A 15,237-nucleotide genomic window follows, 5' to 3' on the forward strand; every position below is an offset into this window, starting at 1 on the left:
CATACTTGTACTTGTTTAGGGCATTGGTGCAGGTATTGATAGCACAGATTTTCTTGGTATCACTGAGTGCCTGAACCCAGACCTATCGGATACCAAGTCGTGTTTTTTGGCCTATGCGGAGTGCACACTATAAAACCCTTAATAGTTCTGTTAACTGTTTTTTCCCTTCGTGGAATCAAGCAGCATAAGTCACAGCGCACAGACTCTGTTTAATCTGCATAATGAGGCACTGGTATATTTTTACAAGTTTATGCACTTGCTGTGGTGTCGGACTGGTACTCGGTATCGGCGACTGCTCTGAACCCAAGTATCGGTTTCGGATCATATTGGGAAAAACTAGTATCGGAACAACACTTTGAGTTACTCTTCCCATTGTAGCAAAAGCTCCATGTCCAAATATCAATGTTTTTTATTGTTTTTATGTAAATAAGAATTGAGACATAGGCCTGTCACTATAAAACATTTTTAGGTTCGATATCACATCATCACATCAAAACAAAAAATCTTATTGAAGAATTAATAAAACATGTAAAAAACACAACTAAATGTGCTTTTGATATATTTTGAGCCCCAGAAAATCCGACATTTGTTGAATGATTAGTCGATGTGGCGATTATTGTGACAGGCATTTTGTTGATTATAAATCAAACCGAAAGAAATTAACTTACTTACTTTTTATTTGAGTAAAAGTATTTAAATGTAACATCGCTTTTCTGGTCGTGGTACGAAATGTATGTCGTTCTCCTTTGGTTTATTGTAAACTCAAATGTGTGTGGAAATAACGCTGTGTTTGTATCAATTACATGAACTTATTCTGTAAAGGTAACTCTGAAACTTGAGACACATGTTTATAACCTGTTTACCCCCACCTGAGCTGAGCATATTTTCTCCAGTTCGACTTTAACCACATTTAAAAGCTTCTTGAACAAAGTGACAAAAAAGTGACAAAACATGATGGAAATATGTGACAAAAATATGACAAAAAAATGACGAAAAAAATGACGAAAAATGACGAAAAAGTAAAAAAAAAATGACAAAAAAAATATCAAAAAAAGTGGCGAAAAAAGTGACAAAAATTGACAAAAAAGTGGTGAAAAAGTGACCAAAAAAAGAAAAATAAGGGATCAACAATATGACAAAAAAATGCAGAAAAAAATGCAGAAAAATGTCGAAAAACTGAAAAAAATCTACAAAAAATTGACAAAAAAGTGGTGAAAAAGTGACCAAAAAAAGAAAAATAAGGGATCAACAATATGACAAAAAAATGCAGAAAAAAATGCAGAAAAATGTCGAAAAACTGAAAAAAATCTACAAAAAATTAAGAAAAAAAGTGACGAAAAAAGTGACAAAAATGGACAAAAAGTGACGAAATTGTGACTTTTGTAGGTCTTAGCTTTCAAATGAGGCGTCACACTGGCCTATCGGCTGTAAACTGTTAGACTTGGGTAAAGCTGAACTGAAGGAAATGCGCTCGGTTAAGGCAGGTGGTAAGAAGAAAGTTAGGAATGAGTTTGAACAACTACTAAAAATGTCAATGATTATCTTCTGTTTTCTCAGGTATAGGGCTTATATAGGTCACATTTTAGATCCACCTCTGACACATTCTCATAAAAGAAGTAATTGTTCCAGAGCTCCTTCAACCCTTATGTGCTGCCTTTGCTGCTGGCCTTGAACACCGGGTTATAATTGACTTGTTACATGCATCACAATAAAGCCTGCACTGAACTTGTTTGGCCCTGAGCCGGGGGGTCATTTGCACGTCCCGTCTAATTTATTTTCAAAGTAAGACTCCAAGTGTCGCGCCAAGCTTTCAAATGCCTCCAGGTCACAGAACGACTCACATTAACCACCACACGGGCACAAGCTCCATGTTTCCTTCATACACCGCCGTGGTAATTTGACAAGGCCCAAGTCACAGTGTCCCAAAATAACTCCTCCTGCCCCCCCTCGTCTGTGCCATACTGTCCCCCCCGGAGAGATCCCTGTCCCGAGGAGTGGTCCAGTGTGTTTAGTGTTGCTCAGAGGCTGAAGAAGCTTTGAAACGTCGGGGCTTTGTTGTTTGGACTGTATTGGTGATATGAAGATTGGAGCTGCGGCCTTGTCCGGGGGAGTTTTGGGGGTGCTCGGGACACTGTGTTTCTTCTTGGCGTTCGCGACGGATTATTGGCTTGTAGCGAGCGACAACTGCAGCCCGACGGAGATGCTGAAAACCACTCAAGATGAAAATGGTACAGTGGTAAGGCAAATAAAACTGTATCTGCATTCCTTAAGAAGATGTTCCTCTTTCAAATAGGGCAGGGACCAGTACTTCTTTATCTTTATGGTGGATTTTTTAATAATAAATATTCAGAAAATGCTCTAATGTTAGTTGTAAATGTTGTAGGTAGATTGAAAAGTTATAGTTTGCCATCAATCTACTTTCATTGTTAACAGAAACCTCCAAGGATGACGCAGAGTTATCCACTGAAAGATGTAAACAAGGAGCACTGGAGTGACCTTATACAGTTGTTCTCAAAAGTTTACGTACCCTTTTTTCCACTCATAGTTGGTGGTTGTTGTTAGAGAATTAACAATGGTGTTCGAGAGGATAGATGAAGAACAGGCAGCAGTCTGGATGTCTTTTACAGGAGAAGTTTATTTACCATCGGGACCCGGAGACATGAACTCGAGACATTGAGCTAGTCCTACCATTCAAGTCTGTCGATGCTTCCACAGAAAAGGGATAAATACCCTCTCAGAGCATCATACTGATACACAAGCAAACATTCAGTGGCTCAGAGTGGCACCTGAGCACCACAGTCAAGGCTATGACAGAGATAGTACGACTGCACAGCCTGACCCAGTTTGATAAATAGCGATTTAATGTTATCCTCTAGCAGTTGTGTCGAGCCATTTATGGTGAAACAACTGAGTTTGCTATTTTTATATCAAAACGAAAAAAGAAAGCACCAAAATGACCCTGATCAAAAGTTTACATACCCCAGTTTTTAATACTGACAGTTTGGAGTCATTTGTGGTCGTTGTGGAGAAGGTTCTGTTTGTAATCTAACGGTAAAGCGGCCCATTCTTTTTGTCAAAAAGCCTCCAGTTCCTGTAAGTTCCTGGTCTGTCTTGCATGAACCACATGTTTGAGATCTCCCCACAGTGGTTCAATGATATTGAGGTCATGAGACTGAGATGGCACTAACAGGACCTTCACTTTATTCTGCTGGAGCCACTGGCATCAGCGAAACACCTCCATATTTCACATGGTGCACTTTTCATTATAGGCCTTGTTGACAACAAAACGTGCACTATATTCTTTGAAAAATAGCCAAAAAATCTAAAGTTCTGCTCGGGTATGTAAACTTTTGAGCACAACTTTATGTGCAGAAAATGTAATATTGAATTGCTGGGTTGCAGGTTCTAGAATGTGATGATGTGCCAGTTTTTCCTATTAACAGCATTGCACTTTCACAAGTCATAGCTCAAAAGAAAATGTATGAATCACAAAAATGATCGTTAATATCATTCGCTGGGTCCATGATCTCTCTGTACAAGACCAAAAATGTCCTCAAAAACAAAATAATTTTCCTCCCATACAATTTAGAACACTGTGATGTCACCTGCAACCCAGCAATATGATGTTTTGCATCGTAAACTTTAGCCAATCTCTTCATAGTATCTTTCTTCATATTGTTCTTCATTCTTCATATCAACAACACTCACCTTTCCTGCCTCTTGTGCTGTTGTGACGTCATCTGACACAGCAGATGTGATCATTCACTCCCTCGGTGGCTCAGTAGAGTGTTTGCCCACATTATGAAGGTTGGCAGTTCGGGTCCGGCTCAGACCCGTGCAAAAGCCACTCACCTCCAAAGTCTGTGTGCGCTGGTTCAGTGTGTTTTGGAAAATGAGTGGAAATCAGCCTATAGCCATGATCCAGAGTGTTTACATGCATGAGTCCCATTTGTGTTGCAATGTGCCGGTTGCTACTAAACAAATGATCATTGTTTATGGGCAACTGGCAGTAACTTTCCTGAGCGGGACGTCTCCAGCTCGTTTCCATGGAGACGTTGACTAAAGGCAGCCAAATATGAGATTTAAATAGGTTTGGTCACAGTACAAACCAAAATGCCTCGCTGTGTGTCTTTAAGTCATCTTATGCGATGGCTTATTTGTGCAAGGACAGAGCGTATTCATCAAAATTGCTGTAAATTAGTTGGTATTAGTTTTGTAGCTAGTTTTCAGCTGTGGTAAAAAGGCACGGCAAGTTTATTTGTGGAGCAGAATTCATACACGGGTTTATCAAAGTGCTTCACAGTTACATAGGGATACAAGAAGGCAGATGAAATCAATCCATAAAACATCAGTAAAAGCAAAGAGTGCAGCGTCCTATGCACGGCTACATAGAAGTGTTTTCAGCCTGGATTAAATTGGTCAAAGTTATAATAGATAAACACAGATTAAAGCAACACTGACAAAGACTAAAGAAGCTTTGGCATCAGGCGGAAACAAAAATAATAAAAGGCAAATTACTGCTGGCAAATGAATGTGACCTCAGATTTATTTCTATCACTTATAAAAATAAAATCAGCTGTTGTGTTGATAGACACATGCGTCTGTTTGAAGCAGCTCTGGGGCTGGATGTTTGGGGACCACACAAAAAGAGTGTGTTTAAACAAATGTCATTGTGAGTCAAATGAATATTCCCTCAAATCGAACTACGGTATAAAATACAACATTAAAGTTAAATACCAATGAGGTATAAGCATCAAATGTGTATACATTCCAGATTAAAAGTTTAAGACCACTTGAAAAATGGCAAAAATTCACATTTTGTAAGAAGAACTTCAATATGCAATAAGAAGAAATGGGAGTGCAACACACACAAAATCGACTGAAACTTTTATTGAAAACAACAAATAAACTGAAATAGGCTGTTTTTGCAGCTGATCAAAAGTTTAGAACCACATGCCTTTAAAATGCCAAATCTGTGCAAAAACGTGGATTTAGTGCCATTTTCTGTCAGGTATTAAACTGTCACGACGTCTTCATGGCAAAGGTTAAAAAAAAAGGAAAAAAGACTTGTTTTGATCGTGTTTGGGTTGTTGATCCGCAAAACGGACTCAGTAAGACAGTCAACTTGTCTTAAAACATCCTGAGAGTTATGGAACAAAAAGTCAAGTGGAAGACTCAAAAAAAAATCCCCAGCACTGAGCCAGAGGGTCTGAATGGCTGTCCATCAAGACACTGGACGATGCTCGACCCAAATGGCCATTACTGGACTCTCCAGGTGGTCTTGGTGAAAACGAACAGATGCCATAGAGACTAGAAAAAGTCTCTGCATGGTCTCCGAGAGGTCTCCACATGGTCTCAAGCAGTTGTGTCGTGATTATTTATTGTCCTCAACCTGTGAGACGTCTCTGTGACGTCCCCACAATGTCTCAGAGACCTGTCGGAGTCCAAGGAGATCTCAAAGAGACTCCATGTGACTCTTTGAGATCTCCTTAGTGTCCGACAGGTCTCTGAGACAGTGCAAGGACGTCTCTCGGAGACCAGAGACGCCACTAAAATCAAACCTGTTCGTTTTCACCGAGACCTGGAGACTCGCCTTATTGCCAGGACACGTATCGGAGATATGTACGTGACCAGCGACAACTCTAGTCTCAAACTAATCTCCAGGCCGGTGAGATGTGCCATTTGTATGCGCGCTGTCCAGGTTGCAGAGACCATGACTGGCAGCAACTCTCTCCGGTAAGAAAGGCCCTTACATAATCTTGTAATGGGGTTTGTATATTTTCAGTATCAGTATCTACCAGCTCCACCTGCCAATACAAAATGTCTAAAGATCTACCTCCTCTTTGAACTCCAGATCGCTCTACTCCGAAGCAGCAGCGTTTGTAGATGTAAAACGTTTCAAATAAAGTTTCTTCATGTTATTCAGCACCATCAATCATCCCTGACAGGCCGCTGCTGAGTGCCGCTCACAAGCGTTTGGTGTTTTTGTAGAAAACCTCACTGACCAAAGGGCTGTAATCACAACCACATTTCGGCCTCACTCAGGGCGCTCTGCTGACAAAGCTAACATCGTGTATTGCACTTCACAGAGCGCGTGTGTATTTTTGAATGTTTCTTTTCTCTCACAGATCACAGTCGTGGAGCCGGTCAGTCCCTCCTCCCTGACGCTGCTTCACGAAGGCTTCTTCTGGCGCTGCTCCTTTCAGGTGGAGCTCTCAGCGGAGCCATACCTCGCCACTTTGTTCAGTGAGTACTTTACTGCACAGTACAATTATGTGGCTATTCATTCAACAACGCCAACAACAGTATTTTGCTGCTTATTTAAAGAGATGGGACTTTTTTATGTAATACTGTTGACATTGTCCCTGTTTCCCTTATCAAAATAACAGCTTTTAAGGAAAAAAAATATTGTTTATATGGAAATTCTGTGTGAATTGTAGCTGTTTTGTTTTATACCGTTGCCAAGTTATCACCTTCAGTATATCAATTAGCACAATATACTATTGATATCCTATAATAATGTTTGTCAGATCGCATTGTGATCTTTGTTTTTGAGTACTGACAGTAGTTGGGCTAGAAATATCGTTTAGATCAGATGCAAAGAGTACTATGGTCTAATTTAGCCATATACAGTAGCACTTTGTGACAATTCACATAATAAAGTGAACAAAGAGTAGGGGAGGGCAGGGCTCGTTGTCACTTTTTTTTTAGTGGAGTCCATGGCTCATCAACACAATGAGCCACACTTACACTTAAAGGCCAAGGGTTTAAAGGAACAGGCCACCGTTTTTCCATACTGAGATATGTTCTTACCTGAGCTTAGACCTGAGCTTAAGTTGATACGTACCTGTCTGGTCTTTGTGCCCATGGAAGAGCTTAGTCGCTTCCAACTTCACCCCCGTTTGAAGCTGTAGGAATATGTTGGGAGAGGCCAAATGCTAACAACATCTTTGGTTGTTGTGCGTGACTGAGGGCCCACACAAAGACCAGACAGGTAAGCATCAACTCGTCTAAGCTCAGGCAAGAACATATCTCAGCATGTAAAAATGGTGGCCTGTTCCTTTAAACCCTTGACTTGAAGTTGGCATCTCTGTCTTTTTTTATAGCGTATTGCATTTAATAGTTATTAACCGACATGGACAGGGAAATGTGCTCCATGTGTGGGGCAGGTTGTCACAATGAGTGGTGTCGTTTGTCCGTATTGTTAATAATAGTGTTTTTGGTGTTAACATTTTGGAAAAAAAATAAAATATCGAAACAATTTTTTTCTGGAGATAAAAATGCCTGATGTGTCTCTCTCTCACTGTAAATCTCTGTAATGAGATTACATTTTCTCCACCATTTAAACTCCATGTGACAACCAACCCCTGACCCACGGGAGACAACCAGCCCCAACTCTATAGCGTCTTGCTAGATATCACTGACAGGTATTCAACACAAAAACATCAGACAGTTGAAAAATTGGCCAAACCCCCAAAAAGACAAAATCTCTCCACATTTCAATGATTTTTGAAAGAATGAAAATATTACAGCAGGAGAATCCGGATGGTAAACTTCAATTACTAAGCGTTCATTTCAGTTTGGGTGTTTTTGGTGAGAAATGCCTCTGTGCTTTGTTTTGACTGACGGTAGCCAAACATTAGGCGTAAATACATCAGGTCCATCTCCAAATGCTTTTTTGGGAGACACTTGTGGCTTGTTCGGTGTCTATTTGGAGCCGTTTGGCATCGTCGGCATGTTTGTAGCAGCAGTCGCCACACAAACACAAACACAAACACAAACACAAACACAAACACAAACATAACCACAAACACAAACACAAACACAAACACAAACATAGTTGCTCTTTTGACATCATGTATGACCTGGAATGACACACAGTTTGGCTTTAAAGTCGCACCAAATTTCAAAATGACACCACCGACATTGTTTTTAAAGATGTTTTAGGTAAAAATATGAAAGATTTTACGTTACGCAGCGGGTTCAGGGTGTTGAGGTCAGACTCAGGCCCAGGTCTGCGGTCTTTCTGACAGTAAAGACAAACGTTTAGGAATACGTTATTTGACAGACGTGTCTCATGAATAATGTAGTTTGTCTCGTTGCCTCTGCTTTTGTAAAACCACAAAATGAATATCTGACGTGAGAAATTTGTCTTGTGTTTCAGCCAACCAGCCGGAGTCTAAAGTCTGTATCCATGGTTACCTGTTCCCTCTGCCCGTCGCACTCGGACCCGTGCCACACCCCATGTACGACGGCACTGCAGGTAAATCACATGTACACTTTTTGTAGTTTACTTTACTTGTGTAAGAAATCACAAATATGCAAAATGTATAGCTCAGAGTGTGTGCTTTGTGTTTACTTAGTCCCTTAAATTTCTTTTTTTTTTTTGGTAGTAGAGCGTTGGGAGCAGGGGCGGATTTAGAAAAAAATCACGGGGTGGCATGCAGGGTCAGGGATAATTTTTGGGGTGGCAACACATTTTACAATGTCGAATGTTTATAGCGGAGGTACGCAAGTGTTGCTTGATTGCATGGCATTTTTTTCCCTTTAGATGCATGCTGAATCTACCAAAATGATGTACAATAGCAGCATTGTTCATAATATACGTAGAGGGTTTCTATCTCAGGTAACATTTTTACTTTTGTAAAAAATAAATAAATAAAAATCATCATCTTCGGAGCCACCAGAGTTGACACTTGGCTCCTTATTTAGCTATGAAGTTGTTATAATTTTCTGTCCTGTCAATAAATCTAATAACTGAGAGTGAGCCTCTGTGAGCACCCAAGTAGCTTCTAGAGCAGATGTGAGACATCACATTGGTTATACAGACCAAAAAAGTATATGAATCAGGCTTTGAAGCTCTGTATTGCTGAAAAAATGCATTATAAAGTGCCAGGTTCCTGACTACACTAGAATTTAGTCGGTTCCAGACAAGGAGCAAACCTGGCTGACACCAGTGGGGTGGCAGCTGGGATGGCAAGACCTTTACTAGGGGTGGCAGCAGCCACCCCGTGCCACTCCTCTAGATCTGCCTCTGGTTGGGAGCACAATGGCAATGGCTGCTTTCATACAGTATAACAGAAACAAAATCAGACTCCAGAATAAGACACAATGCACTAAAACACACAGAAGCTGAAGCAGAAGCTGAAGCCGAACCTTTCTTAAAATAAATTAGACAGATTTGTTGTGTCTCAGTAGTTCCTGTCCAGGGTGAACAATATGAATAATTGATAAAAATGTCTAAATGTTCACTCAACAAAAATTTCAACACGACAGTTTGTGTTTTTGATCCAATTTTTCATGGGATGAACTCAAAGACATATAACTTTTTCCATTAACACAATAGGGGGAGGTCGGAAATCCTGATTTGACCACCATTTCCTTCACACAGAGCAACACAAAGAGTTGATCAAGTTGTTGATATGGACAAGGAACACAGGTGCATTTTATTGATGGCATTTTGACAGACTTGTCCCCCATTGAGCATGTTTGGAATGCTCTGGATCGGCGTGTGTGACAACGGGATGTGCTGCACTGTCCTTTTATTGTAGACAGCCTAAGGCGCCTGTGCAATATGAATGTGGACTAATCAGCATCGATGCCACACCAATATTCGGGAGAAATGGGTCTGTTGTGTTTATAGAAAACGTCTCATGTCTTTGAGTTCACCCCAGGAAAAATGAGAGCAAACACAAAAGTGAAAGACATGATCAAAAGTATGGTTTAGAATCGCAGTGCAGAACTTTCAACACTAACAGTTGTCTACATGTCTTTAGTCTTCAGAGGTTTCTGGACGGTCCTGATCATCCTAGCTCTTCTCTGCGCTCCGATTGGTGGATTCCTCCTGGTGTGCGGCGTCCCGTTCTACAGCCACAAGCTGTACCGAGTGGGCGGGGCTCTCCTCATCGCGGCTGGTATGAAAAAAAAAAAGAAACGCTCCCAAACATGTGTGCGGTGTTTCTGGCCCGGAGTGAGTGGACACAGTGCCAGGGGGAATATCTGAATGTAGATACTGATACACACCCTGCAGCTGTTCAGACCTGTCACATGACGGCATCCAGACAGGAAACAGCAAGGAACGCTGTAGCGACAGGTGAAACTGGTGCTTGATGTATTTCTACAACTGTGTTACAACTGAATTGGGGACTTAGCAAACTAGTAACATAACGCCTTTCTCCACATGAGCATTAGAATCTGGTTAGAATTCAGAAGATACAGTAAAAATAGCATTGTCTGTATCAGCATCAGACACATGGGTACATCTCGAAACTATAGTCGGCCATCGAAGTCCAGATTTGTCCAGTTGTGACGATTAAATGGACTTTGTTTGTATCATCCTAAATGTTTATGTCTATTTGCAACATATAACCTGGAATGTTCCGCAGTGTGGCTTTAAACTCTAAACCGGGGGTCTCCCAGTAGTGCTCAGTTATACATTTACAGAAGATTTTTCATACAGTGCTTTTTACTAAAAATAACTCACTTTTTCCACTGTGAGTAAATGTTTAAGCAGCAAATGCTTCATTTTTATCGGATAAAATAGATGTGGCTTAAAATAGATGCTCTTTGTTCTTTAGAATTATTTAGTTTTTCTGTATTTTCTGCCATTTTCTTAAAACTATCTTTGAAAATATCACAAATTCCACATGATTTATGGCGTCATTCAAAAGTAAATCAGACTTTTTCGCTCAAGCAGTTACTCACAGTACTCAAGTATCAGTTTTTCCAAGAACTTTTTTACATTTACTTGGGTTACTGCTTTGTACGTGTACTATCAGTAACATTACTCTTGCTTGAGTGCATATTTTGGCCTCTGGTATCAATAATGGCAGCAAGATAATTATTCTCTGGACAAACACTTTGCAAGGTGGGTTTTATTTTCACACAGTTTCCTCTTTGTCCTCTTCTATAGACCTACATATTTTTGAAAGTATGTTCAAAATGTTAAGAAAAAAATTTGAAAATGCTAATGTGTCTAAAGCTTTTGTATAAATAAGTCTTTGTGGAGCTACTTGGAAAAGGCTGGTGGAGATTCCTGCTCTAAACATTATGTGCTAAATCCTAAGCCTTGATAAACAAAGTCTGGAAAAGATGTTCTCACTGGCGATGTACTGTACACACATCGTGTTCAAGTGTTGCCTGTGGTTCAGGGAGAGGTGCAGAATGAAAATGTCATCGCAAACAGTTTGCAAACAGTTGTCACCGAGACTGAGGGGGTCATTTACCAAGCGTTGGCTCATGTGCAAAGTGAGTAGCACGTGTAGAAGTGGATCAGCAGCCGGCTCATTCAGCAGCATTGTCTTAAATACATATCAGATTTGGTGGCCTGATACTGCAATACAGGCAACATCACATGGTAAACTGAGTGCAACATATTCACAAAATAGCAGATTTAATTTTTCAGATTGCACCCACTATTTATTTAGCACCCGGATTGATAAATGTCCAGCATAAAACCTTTGGCCCCCAAGAGAATTTTTAAGAAACATGAATTCAGAAATCAGAGACCAAATACATGAAAAGGACTCTAAAATGTGGAAAATGCTGTCAGTATTTTCACATTTCCCAGCAAAACAACCCATCAGGTCATATAATACGTGCAAAATATTTTACTTTGGGCAACAATTGTGTTTCGGCCCATGGTGTTTTGGCAATGAAGAAAATCGGCCCTCCACTTGCCTACCCCTGCTGTAACAAGTTTCTATAGCACTATTAACGTGATATCATCTTCAGTGTTGATATTATTAATCACAAACTTTGACTCTGAAGAAGGGATTTGTTTAATCTCAGCTACTCGTCATGAAATGTTCGGCTGTATTTGTTAATCAGACTCGTCTCTCTTCCCGCAGCCTGCCTGTTCCTGTCCGTGCTGCTGCTGTTCGTGATGTGGATGGAGCTGGTTGACGTGAAGCGCTACATTCTTCAGGAAAAGGGCGAGTCGTGTCCCGGGGCCGACGTCCAGATCCACTATGGCCTGTCCTTCATGGTGGCCGCCGCAGGAGTGCCCCTAGTGCTCACATCCGGGACTGTCTTCATGTGCGTGGCCCGGGCGCTGAGCGGGGACAAGCTCTAAAAGCACAGAGGAAGGACTGGGTGTGTATCGGGACTCAGTAGTGCTAGTGTCTCATGTGTAAATAGTTTAGATCTGGTGGATATGACCAACAGTGCAAACAGTGCCTTTTCAAATCACTGCAAATGGATGTTATGCAAATTTTACCTTTTTTTTTTTTAAATAATCATTCATGACTGATGAATTCAAAGCGATTTAATCATTTAGTCAGTTGTTGTCTTATTATAAAGAAGTGTCACTATTGAACGTATTATTTTCTTTCTCTCTTTGTGTATCAGAGGACGTCTGGTTCATTATTTACATTACTGGAGATCTGCCAATCTGTGTAAAGTAGCGTAAACAAAGGTTTTTTTCTTCTCACCTCAAGGAGCTTCGTCAGTAACAAATGATATTTCAGCGGCAGAGTGAATAAATACCAGTTGATTCACACAGCGTCCACAGCACTAAAACAACCCAGTACAAATGGATAAAGAGCTTTTGTGTACAAATACTCCTGTATGACTGAGAGCTCACACTAACATGTAGACGGCTCATACCACGAGGTCACCAACCATTTTACCAAGTGAACTCCTTTTACGCAACAAAGTACTTTGTGTTCACAATGTTCTAGAAAGTCTTGTAAAGATTTCAGCTGGAGCAGAAGCCAATACAACTCAATGGGAAACTCTATCATTAATTGGAAGTGATTGGATTGACAAAGTCCTTTTATTTGACCAACATCACACACGTAATCTTGAATATTGTCACCACTTCTGGAAACCTGCATGAGTCATTTGATCTTTGTTCATGTGAGCTGAGAGAGAAGACATTGAACTTTGTAACAGTTTTTGCTTTATGTGGACAGATCCAGCCATTACAAATATATTGATCATAAACCAAGTCGGAAATTCAGCATTCTTTATGGTTACCATAGTTACCAATAGAGTTCTTAGCTGCACCAACTCAACACACAGGCCGCCTATAGGGTCTTGTAATGGGTTGTAGAGCGAGGAGTTCAAAGAAAGTGGAATATTCATCAGAGGTGATACAGGGATGAACCAGCTGGGACCCCAGTTCAACTCAATCAATGGTTTTGTACAGCCCAATATCAACAGGAGTTTCCTCACAGGCTGCTCCTGGCCAGTCTTCAAATGTGAGGTGATCAGTGGCGTAGCAAGGGGACCAAGGGGCCCCAGGCAAGAATGTCGGTAGGCGACCCTCTGGTGCCTGCTCGGTGTACTGCGCAGTGGGAGACAGGACGACGTTTGGGCTGGAGCGGGTCACCTGGCAACTCCCATAATGCAGTTCTCTGCATAAGTTTCCCTCAGAACAGAAGCTGAGGTTCTTTAGGGGTGTAACAATAAACTGGTTTCACTATTAGAAATATAATCTGGTGGAGCAATGAGTAAAAAAAGTCTGCTCATAATAAGTTAACATAGGGACCCATGACTTCTCTAAAGCAGCAGCAGGCTGGGGATAAACAGCGCCACGGGGCATAGGTGGAGCGATGATGTAACTGCATCACCTTCATCGGTACGAACACTGCATATATCAAGGGTTTATTGCAGGCTTCTGAAAAACGGGGTGGTTCATGGGGTCCCCAGGCAGCTGCCTGCCCTGCCTTATGGCAAGCTACGCTCCTGGAGGTGCCTCGGAAAGCAACACTGTAAATGCAGTAAATGATAGGGCAGTGGTTCTCAAGTGTTCACACCAAGTACTACCTTAGAAAATATCTTGCATTCCAAGAGCCATCAGGATCAGGATCAAATCAGGACTGAACCATCTAAAGAGTGTGCTTTCAATGACACGCCACTTCAACATCACCTGACTCTAGTACAGCTTACAAAAGGAACATCTTTAATAAGTGTAAAAAGGGTTTAAAATGGGCATGTCTAAACCAGGAAAAAAATATGTACATACATGCGTCATCGAAACAGATTCTAAAACGATTAAAAGAGGTCAAAGAGGTTTGAAGAAGCACAAGTACCAACAGTGTCACACTTATAATCACGATCATGATCACAAAGGACGCAAATACTATAACATTTGTTGGGCTTTAAAGGAAAATGCACATCAGTCACTTTGTGGTCTCATACTCAGCTGCTGCTCACAGGGGAAGCCCAGACTGTATTATACACATCATTACATTATGAGCTCATCTCCCTTCATAGATCTGAATGAGACATAAGTGTGAGTAGGGAGCAGCAAAGGGGGTGTGTTTACTTCAAAAGCCCTTTGGGAGAATCTTTACCAAGCAGTGTTTGAATTTCAAGATATACATGAGTCCATCGTGTGAATGTAGAATGTGGAGCATGTCAGGGCAGGACCGTAATGCAGCACCACAGATATCAAATGCTATAGGTCATCTGAGTTTAGCTGCTTGTGATGATCAGAGCTGCCTTCTATCTATTTATACACACGCACTGTCATCTGGCACTTTACAGGCTTTTGTGTGCGTGTGTTTTGTGTCACATGGAAGCCCAAAAGTAATATTTAACCTCTTAGCCGACCACTTTAACTGAGCACATGTTTGGCATTACCCAAATCTAAAAGCTTCATGGAAAAAGCATCAAAAGAGCGACAAAAACTAGAGGAAAATGCGGATGAAAATGCATCAAAAAGTGACCAAAAACAATGACAAAGAAATCAACAAAAGCACAAGAATGTGATTAAAAAAAAAAGATGAAAGTGCAGCAAAAATGTGACCAAAACACAATAAAAAGCCCCAAAAGAAATAAACAAAATCCCACCAAAAAGTGCAGCAGAAAAGTGGCAAAAACGTGATGAAAACAAGCATGAAAAAAAGTGATTATAACACAGCAACAAAGCAAGGAAAAAGATCTGTTTAGGTCAGTTTTGTAGGTCTTGGCTTTCAAATGGGCCATTACACTGTTGCTCTCCAGTCAATGCCTCATTTGAAAGCTAAGACCTACAAAACTGATTGTAACTTTTTTGTTACATTGTCGCCACGTTTGTCACATTTTTTTTTTACGTGCTTTTGTCATGTTTTTGTAGTTTTTTGTAGTTTTTCTCAGTTTTTAGTTGAGTTTCGGTTGGGTTTTTTTGTCACGTTTTTGTTGCCTTTTCATTGTTTTGTTTCGTTGCTTTTTTGTCTTGGATACGCCACGTTTTTGTCGCTCTCTTGTGGCTTTTTTCATCCTGTCCTCATCCCGTTTTTGTGATTCTTT

General features: G+C 40.7%; 1 protein-coding gene across 1 annotated transcript; it reads left to right on the forward strand.

Moving 5' to 3' along the window:
• Positions 1 to 2,077: 2,077 nt before the first annotated feature.
• On the forward strand, positions 2,078 to 12,135 carry LOC306962907 (transmembrane protein 182-like; the record flags this gene model as incomplete). The annotated part of the gene is made up of 5 exons (XM_079556283.1): positions 2,078 to 2,236; positions 6,129 to 6,246; positions 8,165 to 8,263; positions 9,777 to 9,914; positions 11,850 to 12,135. The coding sequence occupies 5 exons, from the start codon at positions 2,078 to 2,080 to the stop codon at positions 12,071 to 12,073; spliced, it is 738 nt and encodes a 245-aa protein (XP_079412409.1). The 3' UTR covers positions 12,074 to 12,135.
• Positions 12,136 to 15,237: the final 3,102 nt, after the last annotated feature.

This window comes from Gobius niger (genome assembly GCF_951799975.1).
Source record: "Gobius niger genome assembly, chromosome: 5".
Taxonomy (NCBI): domain Eukaryota; kingdom Metazoa; phylum Chordata; class Actinopteri; order Gobiiformes; family Gobiidae; genus Gobius; species Gobius niger.